The sequence below is a fragment of the Hoplias malabaricus genome, chromosome 18, assembly GCF_029633855.1.
Source record: "Hoplias malabaricus isolate fHopMal1 chromosome 18, fHopMal1.hap1, whole genome shotgun sequence".
In the NCBI taxonomy this organism is placed as follows: Eukaryota; Metazoa; Chordata; class Actinopteri; order Characiformes; family Erythrinidae; genus Hoplias; species Hoplias malabaricus.
Genome location: NC_089817.1, coordinates 14,663,878 through 14,687,753, shown reverse-complemented (window position 1 = coordinate 14,687,753; position 23,876 = coordinate 14,663,878). Strand labels below are relative to the sequence as shown.

General features: G+C 39.6%; 1 protein-coding gene across 1 annotated transcript in view; it reads left to right on the top strand.

Annotated features, from left to right (window-relative positions):
- The window catches only part of cblb (Cbl proto-oncogene B, E3 ubiquitin protein ligase), an 83,327-nt gene that overhangs the window by 22,863 nt on the left and 36,588 nt on the right, over positions 1 to 23,876 (top strand). The window contains exon 4 of the mRNA XM_066650509.1: positions 17,527 to 17,673. Within this exon, the coding sequence (XP_066506606.1) occupies positions 17,527 to 17,673 (147 nt within the window). The remainder of the gene's footprint in view (positions 1 to 17,526; positions 17,674 to 23,876) is intronic.

The window sequence follows — 23,876 nt, the reverse complement described above, 5'->3', positions numbered from 1 at the left end:
AGAGGTTTCTGGAATGTTTGGAATCCATGTCAATAAGTTTGTCAGGTATAATATTCACGACTGTACTAGTTATTCGTTTTATAGCCCCTGGATAATAAGGCAGTAGAAGTTCAGTAATATCAAGACCTTCTGATTTCAAATTGAGTAGACATACACACACACACACACACACACACACTGAGAGCACAGTGTGAAGAATGTTTGATTAACTAATTAGCCAAGGCATTTCAGTCTGCAGCTAAGCGCTATTACAGCATAGCGCACAGGCATTTATTATTCATTCAAAATGGCAGCCGCTCCCTTACGAATAAATATTTATTTAGTCTTTCTGGCGACAAGGCCAGATAAACCGCCTGCCAGGCTGATTAGCATCCATCAGATGATAGTCAGAGCAGAAGGAGATTTTTAATCAATAAATCCATTCAATGCGAACGAAGACATTGATTTTGTACAGCTTGACTCTACTGCATCTCTCTCTCTCTCATTCTCTTTTATTGTATCTGTTTGTTTGAATGCTTCCCTGCTTCAACTGATACGCTGCAAGACATGATAACCATGGGACTAACAAGTATATGTTACCAAAATGACTCCATGTATTTGCTACTGATTACTAACCCAAGTTAAAATGAACAAACAGTGTCCAATTCAGCTTCTTTAAAGCTGCACATGTTGTTTGTATCAAACAGAGGTCTATAAAGCCCCCAGAATTGGACTGTGAATCAATGGAAATGTTTTCTTTAGTTTGTGTGATGAAGGGGCTAGATTTAACTGTGTGTCTCAGTTTGTATTTAAATAGTTTTTCTTTTAAATTAACTGCTTTTTCTATTACTTGTGGTAACTGACTAAAAAGGTTTCTTCACTGAAGAGTTAGAGCAGGTGTGTGGGAGGTGGAAAAAAGACGGACCTCAATAATGCAGAATGGAAAACCACTCTAGTAGCTAAAATTAAACCATTTAAGGGGGTTGGTTGTATGTATATTGGGGCCAGTGGTGTGTGAACAATTAGGTAATGAGGCGGGGCGGTGAGCCTGGAGCGGGTGCAGGGCCCAGACTGAGGTTGAAGGAGAGGTGAAACATTGGTGCGCTGTGGGATTGATGCACTTGGATGGAGTTTGCGGGTCCCATGTGTTTGATGCCTCCTTCCCAATGACTTCCCTTCCCCCACGTCTCCTTTGGGACGGGTCTTAACAGGACGGGGGCAGAAGCGACAGAAGCGTGCAGTCTGTTTGAAATTGGCCGAGCCAACTTTTTTTATACAAACACGCCAAATGGTTGTGTTCATAATATTTATACTGGATAATTGCAGCTATATGGTACAGAGTACGTTAGAATCATTAATTGGATGTACAGTAGAATGCATCATATGCCATTGAATTGCTTTCTGAAGCATTGCCGACTGATGCTCACACAGAATAGACAGTCTTTCATATAGGTAGCCCTCCATCTTCAAAGGGAATACAGCCTCTTGGATGTGTTTGCTGAGGTGTGATGTGTGAGGTTTTTATTCGCTTCACACTGGGAGGGCAGCTTGTTGACAATGAAAGTATGGAGTGAAGCAGCCAGCATGAAGCTCTGTGTTTGGGGTTCCACAAGGCTACAGTATAAGGCCTTTCTTCTTTCAGGTCTCTAAGCCACTAAGCTGGACTCTTAATCACTCTCGCATCACTGCACATTTGTTTGGGTGTGTGTGTGTGTGTATGTGTGTGTAAACGAGTGTACGAGCAGTGTTGCCCTCCCTCTGGTATTTTCATCTTAATGGATCTGATTGTTGTGCAACTCGTACTTGCACGTTGCACGTTTGAAATGCCGCGACGAAGTCTGAGCTGCCTCTGCAGACCCATTAATGTCGGATAATGAGCCTGAGATTTTCAGTCTTGTTCTACAACTCTGTGTTTATGAGATTGTCGGTAATTACCGGCATAATGTTATTGTTATCTCTGCCATTCAGCTGCCCTCTGCCTGCGTACGAGGAGCATTTACAGCTTCATACGTGGAATCAATCATTTTTACACAAAGTAGGAGGACTTGATAATGAGCAAATGAAATATTCGGCCCGTGCGAGGCTGCCGAGGGGATTTGCATCTTAAACGCTCTGCCCTAGGTGAAGAAACATGTTAGGATTTAATTATTTGAATACATTTCTGGTCCATTGCATAAGCCATAAATTTGTTTATTTTTGAGTTTGTTGGTAAAACATGTATGGCCTAATGAAATCAAATGAGCGAGGCTCGGTGGCTCTTTTGTAAACGCCCTGCATATTTAATCAAAGCCTTATTGTATCAAAGAACCTCTCTGCCGCAGACACACTTAGGCAATACTAGCGCAGATAGAAATGCAAACGGGAGAGAGCTCTGAGATGAGGTTTAAGACGTCTTGTAACTTCTGAGGGATTGTCTCTTTTCGAAGCCCCCGAGTGATCTCTGAAGTTCACTCCTCCAGCTTGTTTTTTGTTCTCATTGCAAGTCCCTTTTCAGAACGTAGAGTCTCAGCTGTTTTATGTAATCTCTCTGAAGTATGTCAGCCTGTTGTGGCAAGGATGGGAAAGGCTCTTCGAAATATTTGATTGGCAGCGTTTGTGTTTTTCCCAAATCTCAAGCCTTTTCCACAGTGGACACAACTCTGAAATGTACAGTATGTACAAGATTAGTAGCCTTCATGTAATATCAGTGAACAATGAAGTGTTTGCTCATTGTGGACTTAGACGATCAATGGTGCACACACAGCTTTTATCATTTCTAGACGAAAAAATGAGCATAAAGTCTCCATGCTCAATGGCATTTTTTCGAGTATGACTGTCGCAATAACTGCAGTAGGGTGATACCGCACTATTGACCAGCAAACCCCAAGGAATGGATTTTATTTATATTTATTTTCCCTTTCACTGCATGGTTTTTCTTGTTTTACACTTTTGTGTGTGAATGTTACATAAATTCATTAAAATCCTAAAACAAGGTTAGGAGTGTAATTTATTCCCAACTGTTGGCATCTGAAGTGCTGCAGCTGAACGGCTGAGTGTCAGTCTTCGTTTTTATAAAATGGACACAATGGCAGCAAACCTAGTCACAACTTCGACAGTTTGGGAGCATTTCAGCTTTCTACCAAATGAAAAGGGAGCGCCAGACAATTCAGACGAGGCAATATGCAAAATCCGTGCCAGAAAAGTCGCTGTTAAACAAAGAAATGCGAATTTGAGCCACATCTAGCCACGTGTCTGTCGAAGCCCAACTGCCTCCTAAAGGTTAGAGGACCGGGCTTGGTACCGGAAGGTTGCCGGTTCGTTCCCCAGTACCGGCGGGATCATCCATGGCTGAAGTGCCCTTGAGCAAGGCACTGAACCCCCAAAATGCTCCCCGTGCGCCAGGGATGGCTGCCCACCGCTCTGGGTGTGTGTTCACAGCCCCTGGTGCACTAGTGTGTGTGTTCACAGCCACAGATGGGTTAAATGCAGGAGACGCATATTGTTGTACATTGTACAATGACAAATAATTGCACATTTCAGAGTCATGGAGCAGTCTCAAAAGGAACAGTTCAGGACGGTTCTTGGTGACAATGAGGAGTGTAGCAATAGAATCGGGATGAGTTAAGTAATTTGGGATGGTAATATCGCTGTGTTGAGCCCGGACTAAAACAGCATGGGAAATCTTCACCGCCACAGCCCTATTCTCGAGTGACGGAGCACCTCCCGATTCCTCTGAAAGGCTTTAAAGTGATTTTTGTTATCCAAAATGAATCATGTAACATCAGTATCTGAGCTTACTAATGTTCTTCTGACTGAATGCCATCACATCTTCACAGCCATGTTCTTAAATCTGATGTGAAGCCCTCTCAGAATCGCAGCCTGTACGTGGTATAGAAAAGGGGGACAAACGTCTTAGAACCTGGTATTTCAGAAGAAATATTTGGATGAAGAATTTGTGTATAAACATTGTCTACCACTAGGACTGGGATAGTTTAAAATATACACATTTATTTTGGGCTATAATGAGCAGCTTTTTGGGTGTGGAAAAAGCAAAATTGTTAGGTAAAATAGCCCACGCACCAGACATCATGTTTGAACTTGTCAGCAACTTTCCCTGCAGTGTGCCGGCGGAGACTCTTTATTTAGCTCAGCAGTTAATAATTGCTGCTTTTGAACATAAAACTATAACAAAATCCTAGACAGGACAAGGGTTAGTTTGTGATCGTTTTCGTACTGAAAGAGAAGTGCTTTTGCTGTGTTGTGTGTTGTGTCTCTTGGAAATGGATTAACTGTTTTCCTTTTTTTTAAATGCAGCGTTATTACAGCCTGCTCTCTTTATTAGGGTTCTGTTCATTCATCAAATGAATTTAATGTGTAAAGAGCAGGCCAGTGCTTATTCATTAGGGTGGACAATTACACATTCAGGTCTGACAGCATGATGCATTTGACATTGTGTTGATCATAATTAGGCAGGACGCTGATTTGGCTAGGAAATAATTGCCTTTCCCAAGTCTGGCCTATTAATGTACAAACTGTGTGTGTGGAAAAGGAATCAACATTTCTCCCTTATTGAGAAGAGGAGAGGGATAGAGAAAGAGGAAAGGGGATGGTGGGGGAATATTAAAAAGTAAATAGAGAAGAAATGAATAAGGGGGGAGGGCAGAGGGATACGGAGAGATAAGAGTGTAAGTAATAGGATAGAGAGAACAGGGAGGAAAAAGAAAGGAGAGTGACAAAAAGAAAGAGAGAACACTAATGGAAAGATTTAATGAGAGAGGGAGAGAGAGAGAGAATGAGAGAATATATATGAAGCAGATTGACAGCCTGCAGGGGTTGAGGGGAGGGGGCACTGATATATATCTCATCTGTGCCCCCATCCTGACGTGTCCTGCTGCCATCTCTCTCTCTCCTGTCTTGCTGTGAAGCAGTCTTTTAGACAGACACACACACACACACACTGAAGCCGTCGAGCTCTGTGCCAGGTGTTATATTGATGAGTCACACCTCTGTCCTGGTGGGCCAGGTCCTCCTGAGAGCATGCTGATGAAGAGAGGAAAAGTGGAGAGGGAAGTGAGCAGGGTGAAGACAGATAACTAAGGATAGTGCTGGGCCATGTGGCTATATTTCTTATCATAATAATCATGTTTCTTTTTCTGAGCTCTTCATGGATAGTGTCAGTGTTTGCAGAAAACCGACCAATGAACGTTTCATTATAAATTTTAATATAATGAGATTTGTTTGGTTTTAGTTCTTTCTGTCTTTTCCCCCCTCTCCAATTATACGATGCTACCAAGCTGAGAAGGTAAATGGTAGTGTGTGCTTCATTGCAGACACAGGAAACAAGTCTCTACATCTTTTTGATCTGCGAGAGAAGTGGAGCTAAAGAGGGTGGGGGGCTATCCTCTCCATCCAGAGAGAGTGATGTCAGTTATGCTGTTTTTGACAGCTGTGTGTTGTCATGTTTTTCCACAACTTAAAACTGCAGAATAGAGGGTTACTGTGGGTATTGTGGATAAACTATCTATTAATACTCTTGTTTATAGAAGAAATGGGCAAATCATGAATATTTAATAACGACCTTTCTTTCAAAAATAGTGTGAATATTTAATCATGAGTCTAGTATCATGAATTCTCTCATGTTTTTGAGATACGTGTGTCTAAGGCTGGACGATATGTCCAAAATTTATATCATGATCTATTTCTTAATTTCAGTCAATACGATATAAATCCGATATCGATAAGAACAATAAAAAAGCCACCGAATAAAATGCCAAGAACACATGAGAAATATTACTTTCAGACATAAACCTGTCAATATTAATATTTTAAAACTAACTATAAAATTGAGGCCTGTGAACTAGGAATCACCCTGTAATGAACATCAGTCAGTGACAGATGCTTGTAAATATATTCAAATATTAAAAATGTGTTTAAAAATCATATAATTGTTAGTGAAACCTTTTATATTGTGATATATATATGGATATTGAATTGTTGTCCAGCCCTAAGTGTATCCAGACAAGTCCTTTGCTAACCTCTGTGCCTTTTTTAAGTTACAGGAAGTTAGTATTTTACTCAGTTTACATGTGATATCTTTTTCTGTCATACTGAACCTTCACCTGTTGTAGCAGCCCTGCTTGCATGGGTGAGAACACTCCTCTGTTTTCTCAATTAGTTTTGTCAAATAGTTTCTAATAATTAAATTAGTAAAAAGGCAGTTTAGTAGATTTTTAGATTCCAAAGTGCTTTAAAGTGACATACAGTGTGTTTGTCCAGACGTAGCGCTTCCTGTTCAATAGCAGTACTGCATTATTTGGCTCTGTGTAATAAAGTTTTTATGGTTGTGTGTGTAAACCTGGTGGTGTGTATATGTGCGTTTAGGTGCATGTAGGTCATTGTGTGAGTGCAAGAGAACAAAGGGTGATAATACAGAGAGTTGAGCAGTACAGATGTCAGGAAACCTTGTGAATGTCACACAGGCCGTTAGCCTCACTACACAGGTGCCTCTCTCTCAAACACAGACACTAAACCGCCTGACCACACCTCTCTTTTCTTTGATACCTCTTCCAGTGTTGTTGTTTAATTGCTTGCGTGCGCGTGGTGTTTTTTTTTTTTTTTTGTGGGGTTTAGTGGCAGAGGTGAGTGGAGGCACCTGACTACACACTGTGTTTAAAAAAAAAAACAACAAAAAGAAGCTACTCCTCAAGACGAGCCTTGAAAACAAGTGCATGCTGTTCATACTTTGCATACTTTTACATCAGCAGTTAAAACCTAAAAATAACAAAACCAGCTTTCCCATGAGATTTCAGAATTTGATTAGAAATGCCTGCAATGATGCATGTTATCACTTCTGTATAGAATAAGTATTTATTTTTAATTTGCTGAAAGCGTCATGCTCAATCTGGCAACCCGAGCGGGTTTTGAAAAACAGAGGAAACTTTATTTTTTAAAAATAAACTGTTATCTATGGACACCTTGCTTGTTTGATTGGTGTAATATGCAGTTATATGTATTTGAGAACAAGATAAGTAGAGCTACCTAAGCAGAAGGAAGTTTATTTGGACTTCACTTGAAGTTGATATTTGAACTGATATGGCCTCTGCTATTTGCAAGAGTCTTTACAAGCTGAAATAATAAATCCCAATCTCCAGTGAGTTTCTAAACAATGGTTCAAAACAATTCAAGCTAAATGCTAGTGTGTGTGTGTGTGTGTGTGTGTGTGTGTGTGTGTGTTCGTTCATAAGCAGCAAACCTGCAGTTAGTCTAATGACTTTTCCAGATTTTAAATGCTCAAAAACGCCAAATGTATTTATAACCCTGAATGTTTGTTGCAGCCCTCCATTTTCCCTGCTCTTGTAAAGTTACTGTTTAGACGATGTAAACTCTACAACAGAGATAATATTCCTAATGAGTATCAGTACAGGGCTGTGATAAAGGATCACTCTTTCTTAGGCTGAGTGCCCAGGCTATTAATCAAATCAGTGTTTGCTCTTTGCTGTCTCTGTTGGGACTGGCAGCATATGCTGCTGAAATACTGAAACCAGAGTGTCAGAGCTAAGCCTGTCAGACAACCACATAGTGTCATGGTCCATTGATTACTGCGCTCTATGAACATACGTCCAGGCTTTATTCTGAAATCAAGAGTAAACAATAACAGCTTCTATGCTACAGAAAAGAAACATTTCTGTGAGAATTTCAGTAAGGTTAGGTACTAATGTTAGATTATTAGTTCTGGATCACAGGCACCACTTCAGCTCACTCCAGTTGTGTTGAACGGTGCTCTATCCCTCCGGATAAAAACACAGTTCCACTTCTCCACAGGCCAGTGCTGGGAAGCTTTACACCCTTCTAGCCGAAAATGAAGAGCATTTGAACTCCTCTGCAGTTGAGTCTGTTCTTATTGAACTGCGCCACTGCATCTTGTTTTGAAAGGAATTGTAACTTCCCTCTTCACTATGACTGCTATTATTACTAATATCAGTAATCCACTGTTGATGTTACTGGTATTATTGATATTGCTGACATTAACGATGTGTTGAATAATATATGGCCTTTTATGGCTTACTGCTGTGTTGTGTTTGTATGGTCACAAAAGGCTTATATGTGTGGGCTAATGAGGAATAGGTTATTTCTGTGGTGGTATATGTGGGACCGTAGTGTTCAGTTATGATAAATCTATGATGGATTAGGATTATAGAGAGTGGGAGTATTTTTATAATTTTTTTTAAAGTATTTATGTATTTATTTTTATTTTATTTTATTTAGTGTGTGTGTAGTGCAGGTTAGTGTTAGTCTGTTGATCTGCTTTTCTGAAGAAGAGAGTGGTTGTAGCTGTGTGTGTGTGTGTGTGTGTTGCAGTGGTAGGGAGAGAGTGATTTTGAGTTCAGGGCATGTGTTATAAAACACACACACACACACAAAGCTAGGTCCATACCGCTATTGCAGCCACGTGGCAGGAACTGCAGCCTAACCACAACCTAGCTCTTTCATGCCACACACCCCCCTTTAACGATGATATATATATATATATATATTTGAAGTATATATATATATATATATATATATATATATATATATATATATGAGAGAGAGAGCGCCCCTGTGTTACAGAGATAGATGAATGTTAGAGGTTGAAACAGGAAAAGCAGACAGATTGCCTGCGCTTAATTGATGGGGGGAAATCCAGGCAGTGCTGTGTAATTTCATGGAGACTCCATTTCCTCTGGAGATGAGAACAGAGGCACCTTAAACCCTGCACTCTGCCGTGGCCCCCCCCATTATCGTAAACCAATCCATGTTCCAATATGACAGCTTCATGCTCCTGTCATTGCTAATAAGTGATGTTTTGTCACAGACGGCTGGTCTGCTGGATAAAAGAAACGCAGTAAGCAGCGAGGCTCTTTAGATGTCTGGCGCCTCCCTGGTGTTTTAGAAGCTTAAAGAACATTTCCATCTGTGGGCAAGAGATGTTTTATCTTCCAGTGGATTTCAGACGTGATGATATGCTAACGAGGAGTAGGAAGTCTCTTACCAATTTATTAAAGATTTTTCTGTATTCGGAATGCTGTCATCTCTTTGCTGCTCTCCTGATGATTGCTTAACAGTAGCAGACATTTAAATGCTGTAATACATTGGTAAAAATCTGTATTTTAAATTAAAATGGTTTTTAGTTGTTGTTGTTTCACTTGTTAAATCAAAATCTAATTAATTTTGCCAGGCCTAATGTACATGTGAAATGTACAAATAGAAAAATTTAATAGTGTTGTCATGATGCAAGAGGAATTATCAGTGTTGGAATGTTCCTGTAATTTTAGCTCTCTCACACACACACACACACACTCTACCTTGACTGTCTCTGTGTTTACCCCTAGCTGTGACTTGAAGGTGTGTAAGCTTTTCACTGTTAAGAATGCATGTGTGACTTTAATACACACCCTCAAACACATACACAGGCATTTTGAGTCACACAGAGAGCAGTGGCCATAAACATATTGTAATGACTCACTAATTCCCTTGTTACTGAATACGTGGTTTTAGATTAACAGAGGTGTGTGCGTGTGTGTGTTTGCATTTAATGGAGGAACATTAATGAATTGATATACCTCCTGAAAATTCGCGATGTAAAATTCGGAGAGCAACACAACTATTACCACTCTTCCTTTAAGTCTGAAACATATCCGGTTTTATGTGTTCCTTCTACTGTTAGAAAACCACTCAGTGCTATCGATCTGAAAAGTTTTGTAATTATTTTCAAGCAGATGATACTAGGGCTGGACAATACGGTTCAAATTTATATCATGATATGTTTCTTAATTTTGGTTAATACGATATAATTCTGATATCGACAAGAACAGTATAAAATCCACTGAAAAACTTCCATGAAGAAACATGACATCACAACATTGTCAACATTAATATATTTCTATTAAACTTTAAATCGATTGCGCTGAGCTGACGGCAGCGCCCTGTAATGAATGCCAGTCAGTGAAAGATGTTGTAAATAATGTATATTGAAATATTGAAAATATGTTTAAAAATCGTATCATTGTTATTGAAACATTTAATATTGCGATTATATATTGATTTTGAATTATTGTCCAGCCATAGATGATAGTGAGAAAAGCCACACGTTTGACCTGTGAAATAGTGAATCAGCTTGTGTTCTAAACTAGATGCCACAGAGTCCACATCTCAGCATCACTGAAGTTTTTAGAATTACTTTGTAATGTGGAAGAAAGTATTTTAAGATATAAGGGACAAAAACTTACTCCCTGAGTTTTATACAGCACTGTTAATGGGATATGTGTCTTACCCCCAAGTTCTGTCAAGTTATAAAACATGTCTTAAAGCCCCTGGGAGACCATTTTGGATTTTTTTTTTTGTGTAATTCAAAACTTGGGTCTTATGTGAAATGTTCAGCAACGTTTAAATACAAAACAGGTAACACAATTATGATCAATCTCTCCTCAAAAATGGCCAAAATATTCTCCTCCAGAGCTCTCTGAGAATGGTGTGGGCGTGGTCTAATACTAATGACCATGCGTGACTTACAGCTCTTTATCACTGGAGAACAGAATGCTGTTTACATTACCATGGCAACACCCAGCCCTGAGAAAGAGCAGTCGCAGGGTTTTCACTATGAACTGCAGTTGATATTTTACACTACATAACATTACACAATTAAATGGCACAGCCGAGTAGAACTGGCATTGTACAGCTGGTCATGTACAAACCTATGAACGTCTTTAGTCTTTTATGTGTCTGTGGTGTGGTTTTGTGTGATTATTTATAATATCATATGTATGTTAACATATTTGTACAAACTGGACACATTTTGGGTGTCTCCAAATTGGTGCTTTCTACCACTGCTACTCACACAAGTACTCTGGTGTACTTTTGACCGTGTGTAGCTTTTATCCCCGCTGCTACTTTGCTGTACACACCGGCCCAATGTGGCAGCTGTCTCCGCTGTACTGCCGGCTGAGTGGGTCTGCCTTCCCCACAGTTACTCTGCTCTGCATGCCGGCAAAGTGCGTCTGCTATCTCCACTGATACGCCGTTAAACAAGCCGACCGAGTGTTGTTGCTATCACTGCTGTACTCTCACTTTCTCACATTCATGCTTGTTCTGTATTTTTTTTAATGATCTATATGCTCTGTTTATGTCTTTATTTCCCTCCCCATAACTTAGTAAATAGCTGGATAGCTAGCTCGTTTACTAATGGCTTCTAAGCTTTAGCTCACCAGGCTCTTTGACTCAGAGAGGAGGCGTGGCTATGGTAGCCTTGTGATTGGTCAGGGTAATAGTGACATAAGCAATACCCACTTTTAGGATTGCCCATTCTACATCGAGAGGGCAGCAGTCCTGGTCACTTTTGAGGAGAGATTTATCATATTTCTGTTTTGTGTTTTCTATTTAAAGTTTGCTGAATGTTTGACATAACACCCAAGTTTAGAATTATATAAAAAACCCCACAAAATAGAAGAAATGGGTTCCCAGGGGCTTTAAACTCTCAGCTATTTGCCTGCTCTTTCAGATCTTGAGATATTTTTTAGCACAAACTGTGTAAAAGTTGAGCTTCACATATTGACATTTGACATTTTTCCTGTAAAGCTGTTGATCAGTTTTATCACTCACTGCATGATGTGAGTCATATACACTCACCCCTCTCCTCCTGATGACCCCCCAACATGAGCATGCATGAACATGTAACGCACCACACACACACTTTCTACCTTGCTCAGGCTTGCAGAGATATGTTAAAGTGTAGGTAGTGTATTATTTCAGACACCAGGCCGTGCTGACCCCAGTTGAAAGGTGCAGCATTTGGAGAAGGGATCAGATGTAATACATGGCAGGGGTGCTTAGTCTTGTCATGTCTTTAAAACATGCATAATCTCCTTATTTCATTTTTTGGTCTTTTTATGACATGTGTTCTCTATATAGAGTATAGAAAGGAATGATGACCTATGTCTCAGAAAGGCATTAGTGAGACACTGGATGAGTGCTGGGTTTGGATTTTTGAAATTTATGGAATATCAGTCCAAAAACATCCCAGACCAGCTTACACAACACTGCTCTGGATGGCTTAGCGATGTGTTTATGTGTAGGCAGGCATAGCACGCAGCACTTCAGGAGCATAGCAGGAATTAGCATATGTGATGTGTTTGTGCCCTGCTATTATGTTTTTTTTTTCCCCCAATTTATCCTCCCTTGGTATAAGTGCTGTGCAGTAGGATTAACTCACACTGTCATGCGCACACACACAAACACACACACACACACACACCCCATCCTCCAAGGTTCCTATGCATGTTATCAGTCTGTTCCACATACAGATTTTACGATTATACTGTAGGTGTGGGTGTTCATCTCTAAAAGAGATGAAATGTGGAAATAGGCTAGACCTTTCTAAACTGATCTTAACAGGCTCAGTATATTTGAGATATATGCACTAGATTTGTGCAACACACAAATTACAAGAAAAGTAATTGGTCGATATGCCATTTTAAAGGCCGTTAAAAATCATTTGTAACACAGTTACCTTTTTTCATCTAATAGTGAAAGTGCCAGAACTTATTTTAAAAAGTCAAGGTAAAGAATAAGCTTTAGAATGAGAGATTTTAGAATGTGAATGTAGTCATTTCTTGTGTTAAGGTGCACCGCGCTAACATCAGTGTCTAAAAAGACATTCTATCCAAGCTTAATTTATTAAACTTGGTTGTAGAAGGGTTAAATGTATTAACAAATATGTGCTGAAGCTGACAGAGGTCATCAGGAGTTCTTCCTTCATCAGTGGACACTACACATTGCCCACAGGACGCTGTTGGCTTGATACTTTGGGGTGGTGCACTATTCTCAGTTCATCACTGACACGGGGGTTTACAAACTACTGTATATTTATTGCTGTATCCATTGTGAACAGATCTTGAAGTATTGTGAGGTTACGGTTTGTTTGCCACATCACCCAGGCCTACATTGGACATAACAAGGTTCCATTGACACTAGTAACACTATCTCATCTTAGAATTGTTGGTTTTGTTGCTAATATTGATTTCCTGATAGCTCATTCTCACACTCAGGCTGGTGATAATCCTCCAGTATGGAGGGGACAGAGGGATTGTGAGTAAGTGAGAGTGTGACTGTGCAGTGATAGTCATGGTGTTCTGTTGTTTGCAGCAAACGATGCCAACGGACACCTGCTTGAATTTCATCCATTTTTGGATGCATAGCTAAGCTTCCTGTTCAGAAAGAGAGAGTCATACAGCGTATGGTCCTGAGCCACATGTCTTTCAGTGGATTTGAGTTTGAGGATACTTCAACAATCAGTGCATCCAGTTCTAGTAGTCTTGATTGGCTGTTCAAACGCTTGAATCAGCTGAACTTGTGTGTGTTCAAATTTTTTGATTGGGGCACCACTGATATGTCAGTTGGATGAATGTTTTGGAATATTTATTTATTCATTCATTCATTCATTATCTGTAACCGCTTATCCAGTTCAGGGTCATGGTGGGTCCAGAGCCTACCTGGAATCATTGGGCGCAAGGCGGGAATACACCCTGGAGGGGGCGCCAGTCCTTCACAGGGCAACACAGACACTCACACATTCACTCACACACTGACACCCACGGACATTTTTGAGTCGCCAATCTACCTACAAACGTGTGTTTTTGGACTGTGGGAGGAAACCGGAGCACCCGGAAGAAACCCACGCGGACACGGGGAGAACACACCAACTCCTCACAGACAGTCACCCGGAGCGGGAATCAAACCCACAACCTCCAGGTCCCTGGAGCTGTGTGACTGCGACACTACCTGCTGCGCCACCGTGCCACATTTATTTATTTATTAGTTTGCTTGCTTTAAATATCTTATTTAAAGGCTTAATCTGGACTGATATTCCAAAGCAATATTTTGTAATCTGAATGGACAAGACATTAAAGTATTGCTGGACTGCAGTGCTAAAATGTGTACTTTTTAATTACTTTTCTGTTTTTGTAACAACAGAAATAAACACTTTATTTTTCTGTAATGCCAACCCTAATTTCCTAATTAATTTAAAATTTATGTAAAATTTCCTAATTTACATTTTACAAAGGTTTGTGTGTCAGATTGAGCACATATAAAACTTAAATATATTAAATATCAGCACTGACCCGCTGGTAAAACATATTAGCCGGACAATATTTGTATTGTTTAGGCCGCTGATGCCACAACCTTGTCGTCAGCTTTTGTGGTGGTTGTAGAAGGCAGCAGAAGTGAGAGGGGTTTTGATCTGTACACCAGCAGTGCAGAGAGCAGGGAAAGCCATCAGTAGTCAATTTAAGGCCAGGAAATGGAGTGCACATTGGCTGACTGTGGGATGGATTGAGAGCTGCTGGAGCATTTAGGGAGTGGTAGAGCCCTGTGTGAGGAGGGAAATGTGCTCTTGTTGGTCCAGCAGAAGCTGGTAATAAGATAAGGAGTACACTCTGATAACTGGAGCTCTGAGCTGTGCTTAAGTTAACGGATAGCCGCACAATGGACAACTGGGGCATGGTGTTATTTCAGTCAATCATTGACAAGCTCAGCAATTGACATACACACTGTACACTGACTGAGCTTAACAGTAAGCTAAAGGTACAAGAGGTCACTTGAGCAGAATTCTAAAGGTAAAAGAGGTATTCTTACCTTACACTTAAAAGTTACACATTACTGACTTATGCACAGACACTGGCAAAACGGGAGTTTAACTGAGTGAGAATGGTAAAGGTGTAAGGAGCATGAACTATTAGCTTAGGAATTTCACTTTACTTCCTTGCTACTTCACACTTGAGTACAGCTGAAAGAATGTCTGGTGTCTTGACGTAATTATTTATTACATTTATTTGTAATGCAATTTAGGACAGAAATATTTGGTAGAAAACGTCTAAAACTGTTATGCTTGTGATTAATGTGTTATTATTTTATATGAATTAATCTCCAGGATCTAAAAAAACAAAACATGACCAACACATCCATGCTTGGGCTTTTCTGATCTGCAAAACTGCGTTATTCTAAATTATTTTCAATAAAAATCTTAATCATTCAGCTTTAGATACATAATAACATGTTAATTATTTTTTTAGTATTTCAAGTGTAACCTGCACTACAGCTTAGAGATTAATAACTTTTATATTTAAAAAGTTTGCAGTTTTCAGAATGAAATCTAATATTTTCAAGTCTTATTATTGCATTGAAAGTGACGTTGTAGCCCAATGACAGCTAACAAAGCTGCACTGCTCGAATGCAATAAATAACACATCAGATATGAAATACTGCTCAAATTGATTGGGCCTGTGCTGTGCTGGCCCAATTTACTGCTGCTATCAAATACCTGTGAATACACAATACAGTATATTAAAAATAATAAATAATCAACACTATTATGCAGATAGTTGAAAGTGCATCTCCCCTATGTATGTTCTTTTTAAACAAGATGTTGTTCTGTTCTCAGAAAGTCCTCTCACACCCACCTCCCCCACAGCCTGTGAAACCAGAAGTGCCAGAGTGTTAATGACCTTTCTAATAACAGTTGTGTTTTTCTCAAGACGTTACTGTGAAGTAACACACTAATTTATGGGCATGTAATTGTGCAGAGGTTTTAAACAAAGGGTGCTGATTAATGCAACCTGCTTTACCTAAATCCACCGCACCACTGAGGGAGATAGACAGAGAGTGTCAGAGTTTGCAAGTTGAGGAGCAATTTGTGAAGAGTCAGGAGAGGGAGAAATTTCTCATGGGATCTTCAGGTGTCCTTCACTTGGACTTTTACAAAGCACTGCTGTGTGTGTGTGTGTGTGTGTGTGTGTGTGTGCATGCGTTCCTATGCGTGCGCCTCTGAGGGCCTAGTTATCTGCTCTTTGCAGCCTAGCTCCTTGAGGGTTTATGCCTCAGGCATAGCCACACGGGCTAATTGAGTGTCACCTGAAAGGCAGTGCAGAGAGAGGAAGAGTTGGAGAAAGAGAGAGAGAGAAAGTGAAAGGGAGGCTGTTGCTGAATTGGGGTCACATTCTCTTGACCTGCCTTTATCATTATGATATAGGTTATGCTTAAAAACCAAAAAAGCACCTATAAAATTACACTGTCTTACACTGTACAAATTGTACTGTCTGGTGTGTCATAAAAACTTCCATGATCAACTGTTATGTTTGTATATTATGTCTGTGTTTATTGCTCAAAGGCATGTGCCTCCATGCGTTTAATGCCTTTTCTAGGCTTTCTAATCCTGGAATCATATGTGCAAAATATTACAGTATAAACACTGACTTAGGATCAGTTTCTATTCTTCGTTCAGGAAATGTGGTTTTATGGCAGGGCTAGACCTGAGTCCAATGTGTCCAGGCCCAGCAAACAATTTTAGATATGTAAATTAGCTGTGCTGTCTCCAATGTAGCTTTGGAACATGGTTTTTGATCAACTTATTAAACGTCTGATGTTGGATTGTGGGGCAGGTAAAGGTATGTCCCTTTAAAACCTGTCTCTACAAGTTTGACATGCTTTGATTTAGTGTGTCTGAGTGTGAGGGGGTAAAATAGCCTGCCCTCACACTGTGACTTAATGTGATGTTTATGGCTTTGTTTTTCCTAGTAATTTCCTAGCTTTCTGTAAGACTAGAGCCTTCACTAGACCACATTTAGCTTAGTTAAATCTTTGTAGTCTTTTAAAAAAGAGAGTGTCGAATCCATGTAAGAATTGGCCAGCACTTAAAGGCACTGTAAACCATTCTGTTCACTGGTGATATAGGAACCCAACAGCAAAACAAACACAACTCTCTCTTCTTTCTTTAGTGGTCCTTCAGAAGCTCCACCCCTCCAAATTAAGATTTTTTTTCCAATGTGCAAAAAGATCGTAGAGCTAGTGCAGCACAATGAAATGATTTTTTTTACAAAAATATATGTTGATTGAAATTATATAGAGTTCCATTAATTTATAAATATTGATAATGGAAAATAATAATAACTGACTGTGCTATCTCTTATTGCATGGCCTATTAGAACCATTTTATGTAATAAGTGATTCCCAATATTTTTATTTTATATTTTAAATAGTTTATAACATGTTCATAGCAAAATTTAAATTATATAATAACACAAAGAAAACCAGAAGACTTTATCCTAGGTATATAGTGCCTCTTTATTTTTTGTTTTTCACTTCTTCTTCTCCATTAATGGTCACAGTAGGGCCAGAGAGCTACTGTTCTTGTGGCTACGTCTGTTTATGGAGGGATTTTCATGTTTATAATGTCACCGCTGATTGTCCTTCACACACAGGTTTGGTTATTAGTGCATTATTCACACTCTGTTTAAAGGACTTGGGTGAGGCACATTAACTTCCAAAGAGGCTCAAGGACATGTTCATATCCCTGAACTGAACAAGGGGATACCAAGGGCTCATTTTGCCTCTTCCATCTGCTTGTGTGTGTGTGTGTGTGTGTGTGTGTGTGTGTGGGGAATACTGATTACAACAGTACTGATCATATGTTTTGTTTTTTTTTGTTTTTTTTCCTCGCTCTCTCTCTCTCTCTCTCTCTCTCTTTCACTCTCTCAGGCGAAACCTCACCAAGCTCTCGCTCATCTTCAGCCACATGTTGGCTGAGATCAAGGCTATCTTCCCGGAAGGCCAGTTTCAGGGAGACACTTTCCGCATCACGAAGGCTGACGCTGCAGAGTTCTGGAGGAGATTTTTCAGTGAAAAGTAAGATCTGATGACTTTATTTTCTATGCTGGATGCTCATGTCATTACCCTCTGTAAAGCATCATATATATATATATATATATATATATATATATATATATATATATATATATATATATATATATATATATATATATATATATATAAAATGTGTGTGTGTGTGGGAGTCTTCTGTCTCTGATATATATACACACTGTACTGCCTGAAATGATCTACTCTTAGGCTTATATTAGTTCAGTAGTGTTAAAAGCCTTGTGGGTTGGTTTTGCAATAATCTTTCTCTTCCTCTGTGTACTGTTTTGTAAAATACAGCTGATGGAGGCATTTTGTTTCCTCACACTCAGCAAAAACAGGCTTGCTTTTGTATTTTTTTTCATTATCGATTGACTCTCAGAGGAAAAAAATGGTCAGTTTTGAACAAAGGCCGATCTGACATAATTCATAATGGCAGTGCCTCATCCTCATAATCATATCACTAATCTGAATTGTCACTGAGCTTGTAGCCAGAGCTCCTTCCAATTATTGATAGCCACTGCATCCTTTGAGATGCAGGAGGAAGTCCTGCTGTTGTGCCTCTCTGCAAGCCTGTGAGTCAGCAAGGTCAATTGACTGGTCAGGCGTACGAGGGTGGAGCTTCTCACTTTGAATACAGCTGTAGATAACATTGGTCTGGATGAGCCTGACTTTATGTGCACATTCTGTGTAAATGTAAATGTGCGTATGCGAGAATGTATCTTAAGCTTGATCTGAAGCATTACTCTGTGGCTTTTTACTATTCAGATTGCAGGAAGTCAATTAGTATGCATGTATGCATATATTTGCATGCAGTATGCAAGATATACTTATGTGCACATACTCATGTATAAATGTGCTCTGTCTCTCCCTGTCATTCACTGTCTGTCTGCCTCTCTGTGTCTCTCTCTGTACCCCTCCCATAACTGCCCCCTCCTTTCTCTCTCTGTCTCTCTGAGTGACTTGTCTCATGAGCTGTAAGAGCTTTAATGCATTTCCTGAGATATTTAATTTAAGCCTCTTCCTAAGTGTGTGTCATTTTCATGTAAGAGCACCTTGCCTGCTCGAGAGGTCACGTATGGGGAAACACATACACACACACACTCATGTATGAGGTTAAACAGCAGACTGACACACACACAAACACACAAAGTGGCTAGCTAATGGTGTAAAGAGAGAGGAGCGCAGAAGGCCTGGGCCTGTGTGTGGGTGTGTTACTTAGCTGGAAATCTATGCCCCACACACATACACCATGTGGAGTCTGAAGCAGAGTGTCTTAATATTTTGTAAAGTTTCCTTCTTCACTTTTGAACGAAACAAAAATAATCTAAAATCTATTATTAAATTTCTTGTATCTATTATTATACATCACATAGAACAATTTACCTTTACCTTGAAATCTGACTGAAATAAGATCATGAAAAATGATCAGTGATTAAAGAAGTTTGTATATTCTTGCATTAAAAACTGTGAAATCTTTCTCAGTCAAGTTTTCCATGCATTGCCACCATAAATGATTCTGAAATTACTTTCTTGCGCCTGTAGCTCTGAGTGATACACCATTTAAAGGTGGAATGGAAAATCTCAATAAGAAGCTTAATGATAAGAAAACAATTATGTTCTTGGTGTGAAATCGAAAAAATGTTTTATATAATATTAGGATTATATCAGTCTGTGATGTAACATATTAATGAATAATGGAATAATAATAGATAAATCTGAGAATGTACATGAAAATGATTCTCTCTTTCTCTCCTCTCTCTTTGCATGGCTTATCATAGCTGATCCTGATTATGTTGTGCTTCTGCTTGCTGTAATCAGAGAGCAGTGTAAATCTGAATTCTTTAGTGACATATGCAAAGTGCTCATTAGTGTGTGTGTGTGTGTGTGTGTAGGTGTGTGTGTGTGTGTGTGTGAAGGGCGACTTAATGAACGGGTTTACCTGAGCTTCAAATAATCGGGGGCCCCGGATTGGTTCTTTTATTATTATTATTATTTTTCATTTTTCTTGAAGATTCAGGCTTACCAACCAGTGATTTTGTAAATCATTTACATGTCATTCATGTTTCTGACTGTTGATTGGCCAGATTAACTCCAAGTAGCTGCTGTAATATAATTGGTGGCTTTATGCTATGTAACGCTATGGCGTTATCAAAATGTCTGAGGCTACAAGGTACTAGAGTGGGGCACATGAAAGGAGAGCCACACTAGCCAAGATGCAGCACTAAGTCGAATGGCAGCTAGCACAGAGAAGCCAAAAAAAGCTGCCGTATGAGACAGAGGATGTAGCTAGCACCTCAGCACCAATGTTCTATGTCCACTACATCTCCTGTTATCTTGGTAGCAGAAGACAGCAGTGCCTTGGTGCCACAAGCAGTTGAGCTTTTGTTTTTCACAACCAGACGTAGCCCCTGAGCCCACAGGCAGGTTAAATGGGGTGTGTGTGTATGTGTGTAGGATGTAGTTACTGGCTGTGGCTACCTCCACCCACTCGGCACCAAACTAAATCCCCACAATCTCCATAATAGTTTACCCACACCCATCATACACGCATGCACATATGAATACACCTCCGAACTGCTGGGTTTAATGACCACTAAAAAGGCAGGTGCACTGTATCTCTCAATCTCTTTTTGTCAGCAACAGAACACACACAATAAAGATTTCCTCTCCTGCTGTAGCTGAGCTGGTATGGCAGGATGTTCATTGTTCTTTCATTAACATGCTGCTCTAATGCAACATGTGATCTTTCCCGTTGAATGCTTTGCATGTGCTTAGCTTTTCTCCTCTCTGCCCTCTGTAGAGTGAACTCCAGACAATGACAGAGCCGTTTCAGGCAGCAAATGGCCACCAGCCAAGCTCTTTGTTTACAGTAGTGTCCTCAGATATACTCCTATTAACACACATGCTCGTGCACACATACATTTTATAACAGATGCCCACGCTGTCTAGCATCCTGCAGAGTGAAGGAGGGAGAGAGTATGCAACACCAGTTCTGCTTTCAGGGACTTCCGGCATTGGATGATAGTCCCATCAAACTCATAGTATAGAGAACAAATGCTTAGTCCATTGGTTCCCAAAGTGAGGGGCAATATTGCAAGTGCAGCAGGGCAACATTTGTGAGCCATTAGTCAGTTGTGCCACTTGCATAACAATTTTTAAAGCTTAACAAAAGAACGTAAATATGGATGGCAAATATGTCCGCACTAATCCACTACAGAGCGTAGATGTAGATGTTCTAGTGTTAATGCACATTGAGCACGCTTGTGTAGCAGTATACCGGCTGTCAGGAGATAATAAAATGATCATGGCTATTTATTAAATTGTGACAGACAGGCTGTAATCTCGCGGGGTCTCTTGTCTGTCTCTCTCTGTCTGTCTCTGCCTTTGTCTTTGTCTCCGTCTGTCTGGACGGCCTCTGCCTGACTGTCCTCCACCTGTTCAGTAATTGTCAGTGACAGCTCTTTGGTGTTTGTGAGTTTTTGTCTTTGTGAAGGCGTTCATGCCCTCTGCTCCTAGACACCTTCATTAAAACGCCCCTTATAATTAAGGGATCAGCTTCTCTAATCGTTTTAATTAAAGATCTCATCTTCTCATCATCTGCCCTTCTCTGAACTGGCCTCTGGAAATAGCCTTTACATTATTTTCTGTACTAATCTGCGATGCATATCTCATTGTGCTCTCCTGTGTACTGCCACTCCGAATACAGTCTCTTTAAATGCAGGGCTGCTGGGTATATGCCAGATGAAGAATGAGGCTCAGTCATATACACTGCCCTTCCATTAGATTCCGTGCTGATTTTTACATGTTGGAAAACATGATAATAAAATATGAAACTGAACCCTGTACACAGCTTGTAGCACTTTTTATATATTTAATTTTTTACCCAATAATATTTGCAGGTCAAGACAAAATTTGCCTAGGAGTAAACAGACATTTGTATACAACAAGAAATCTGGAGATCAAAGGTCAAGTTGATCTACCTAATTTGTATGCTTCTGTATCGTACTATTTTAGCACTGACCAAACAGCATACCTTAATCATGAGACACATACAGAAACTGTGGTGAGCTTTCAATAAAAATAGACTTCAGTGCTCTCTGACTGGGCCTGTCAACTTATTGCATAATAACAGGTCATGATTAATTATGCTGATTGTGATTGTATTTGTTAGCTTGCCAAGCATGTTTATTTTGGGTGTGTACTGGTGCATTAACATGGTAGATTTTGTCTATTTGAGCTTGCGTTGAGAGCTTCAAAATTTCTACCATTCACCATTTTCATATTGTTATGATAAATAAATAAAAGTTGTGTAGATTTTCCAGCACGTTTGATTAAGTATTGTATGTCAACCCATGATCTTGAATTGGATAGGATATGCATATATATATATATATATATATATATATATATATAATCCTATCGAGTTCATCCATAAAATACAAAGCAAAATTTGTTGCCATTTATTTACAGAAATTGTGGGTTTTTTGTAGCTAAAAGATGCCATCCCATCATAAAATTCTGATTATTTTTTTTTTATGAAGAACTCTTGGAAACCACTAAAATGAAATTCTATTTGAGATTCCTCAGGATGTCTTCACACTAAAGATTCGACTGTTTGACACTTCGATGAACTGCATTAGAGATATGGGGACAATTTCATTAACTGGATATTTTCAACAAATATTTCTTTTAAACTTCTGTTTTGATTGGCTATTTCTAGAAGCACTGCTGACTGAGGCCTGTTCTACTTCTGCCACATTAAAAAAACAGGAGACAATTTTTCCTTCTGAGCGTCTTTTGCTGAAAGCAGGCAGTTCAGTGTTGAGAGGTCAGGAGGGAGTAAGCCAGGTGCTTAAGGCAACGACTCCATCTAACAGCTTGCTTCAGGTTAAAAACTTGCAAACACTCTATAAAAGCATCGAGCACTGGTGCCATTGTGAAGTGTGTGTGTGAGAGATAAATGTGTTCAGCGATTTCAGATATTTAATGGCTGCTAATCAGAGTTAATCCTCAAGCTGGCATGGCAGCAAAATATTTGTGACTATGCGTCAAGCCCCTTTTGGTGGGTGATGAAACCAGTGTGTGCCTGCACTGCCCTGCACTAAGACAGATTAGAGAATCAAATACTGCTGCTGCCTCACAGTGAATGGCTCTACCTGACAGTCAGATCATTTTATATCACACACTCTCTCCCACCATTCTCTACCAGACCACGTAGCTGTTAGAATGTTCTAAATAAGGGCCAACACCTCTGAGCTTACAGCAGTTTAATTTAAGGCACATGCTCTGTGCTCCATGTTGTAAATAACGTACGTAGCAGACCTTTAATGTAGCTTTCACACAGTGAGCTCAGTTTCTTAGAACCTCCTTTTAGCTACGTGAAGATAACGCATGAGTTAAACAATATTAGTTCAGACCTAGGTTTAATGAAGTCCATAATTTCTTTAGACCCATACAACTAGTTCAGTTTACTGGCAGCTAATAGTTAGTCAAAGCTAGCCTAAACCTGTTGCCTTCAGCTAAAGTGTGAGGTTTTGTTTCTCTCTCTCTCTCTCTCTCTCTCTCTCTCTCTCTCTCTCTCTTTCTATCTCTCGCTTTCTCTCTCTCTCTCTCTTTCTTTCTTTCTTTTATAGTAAGTTCACACTTTGCTCTAAACCACATACACAACCCTAATAAAGACCTGGGTTTGGTTTGAGCATGTGCAGAATTTTTAGGGCACATCTGTTGAAAATATGCAATACACAAATGTACAAGTAAAATATTGTGGATGTTTAAGTTATTGCTGAAATATTTTTTTATGATTAAGGTATTTAGTTACTACAGCTATGTGTTGTTTGAGATGACCTGAAAATATCCTTATTAGGCCTCTATTGCAGCTCTCACCACTATTAGTAGAATAAATTGATATACTGATAAACTCAATATTAAGCATTTTTGATGGGTAATCTGTTGTCAGTTTTGTTGTTTTGGGGGTTTAGGAGTATTTTAGTTCTTTGTGTGATTGGCCATCTCTCTTTTCAGTAGAGTGAGTTGCCTTGGGCTTTCATTGTTCTCAAGGATGGCTCTGGGCTTCTCCCTGAGCGTTTCATACCCTGTTCTTAACGTCTCTTGACAGTTTTGTTGTGGGTGTGTGTGCTTGAATGTTAGCAAATGTACTGTATTCTGAGACTGTGTTTAGAACAGGAGAG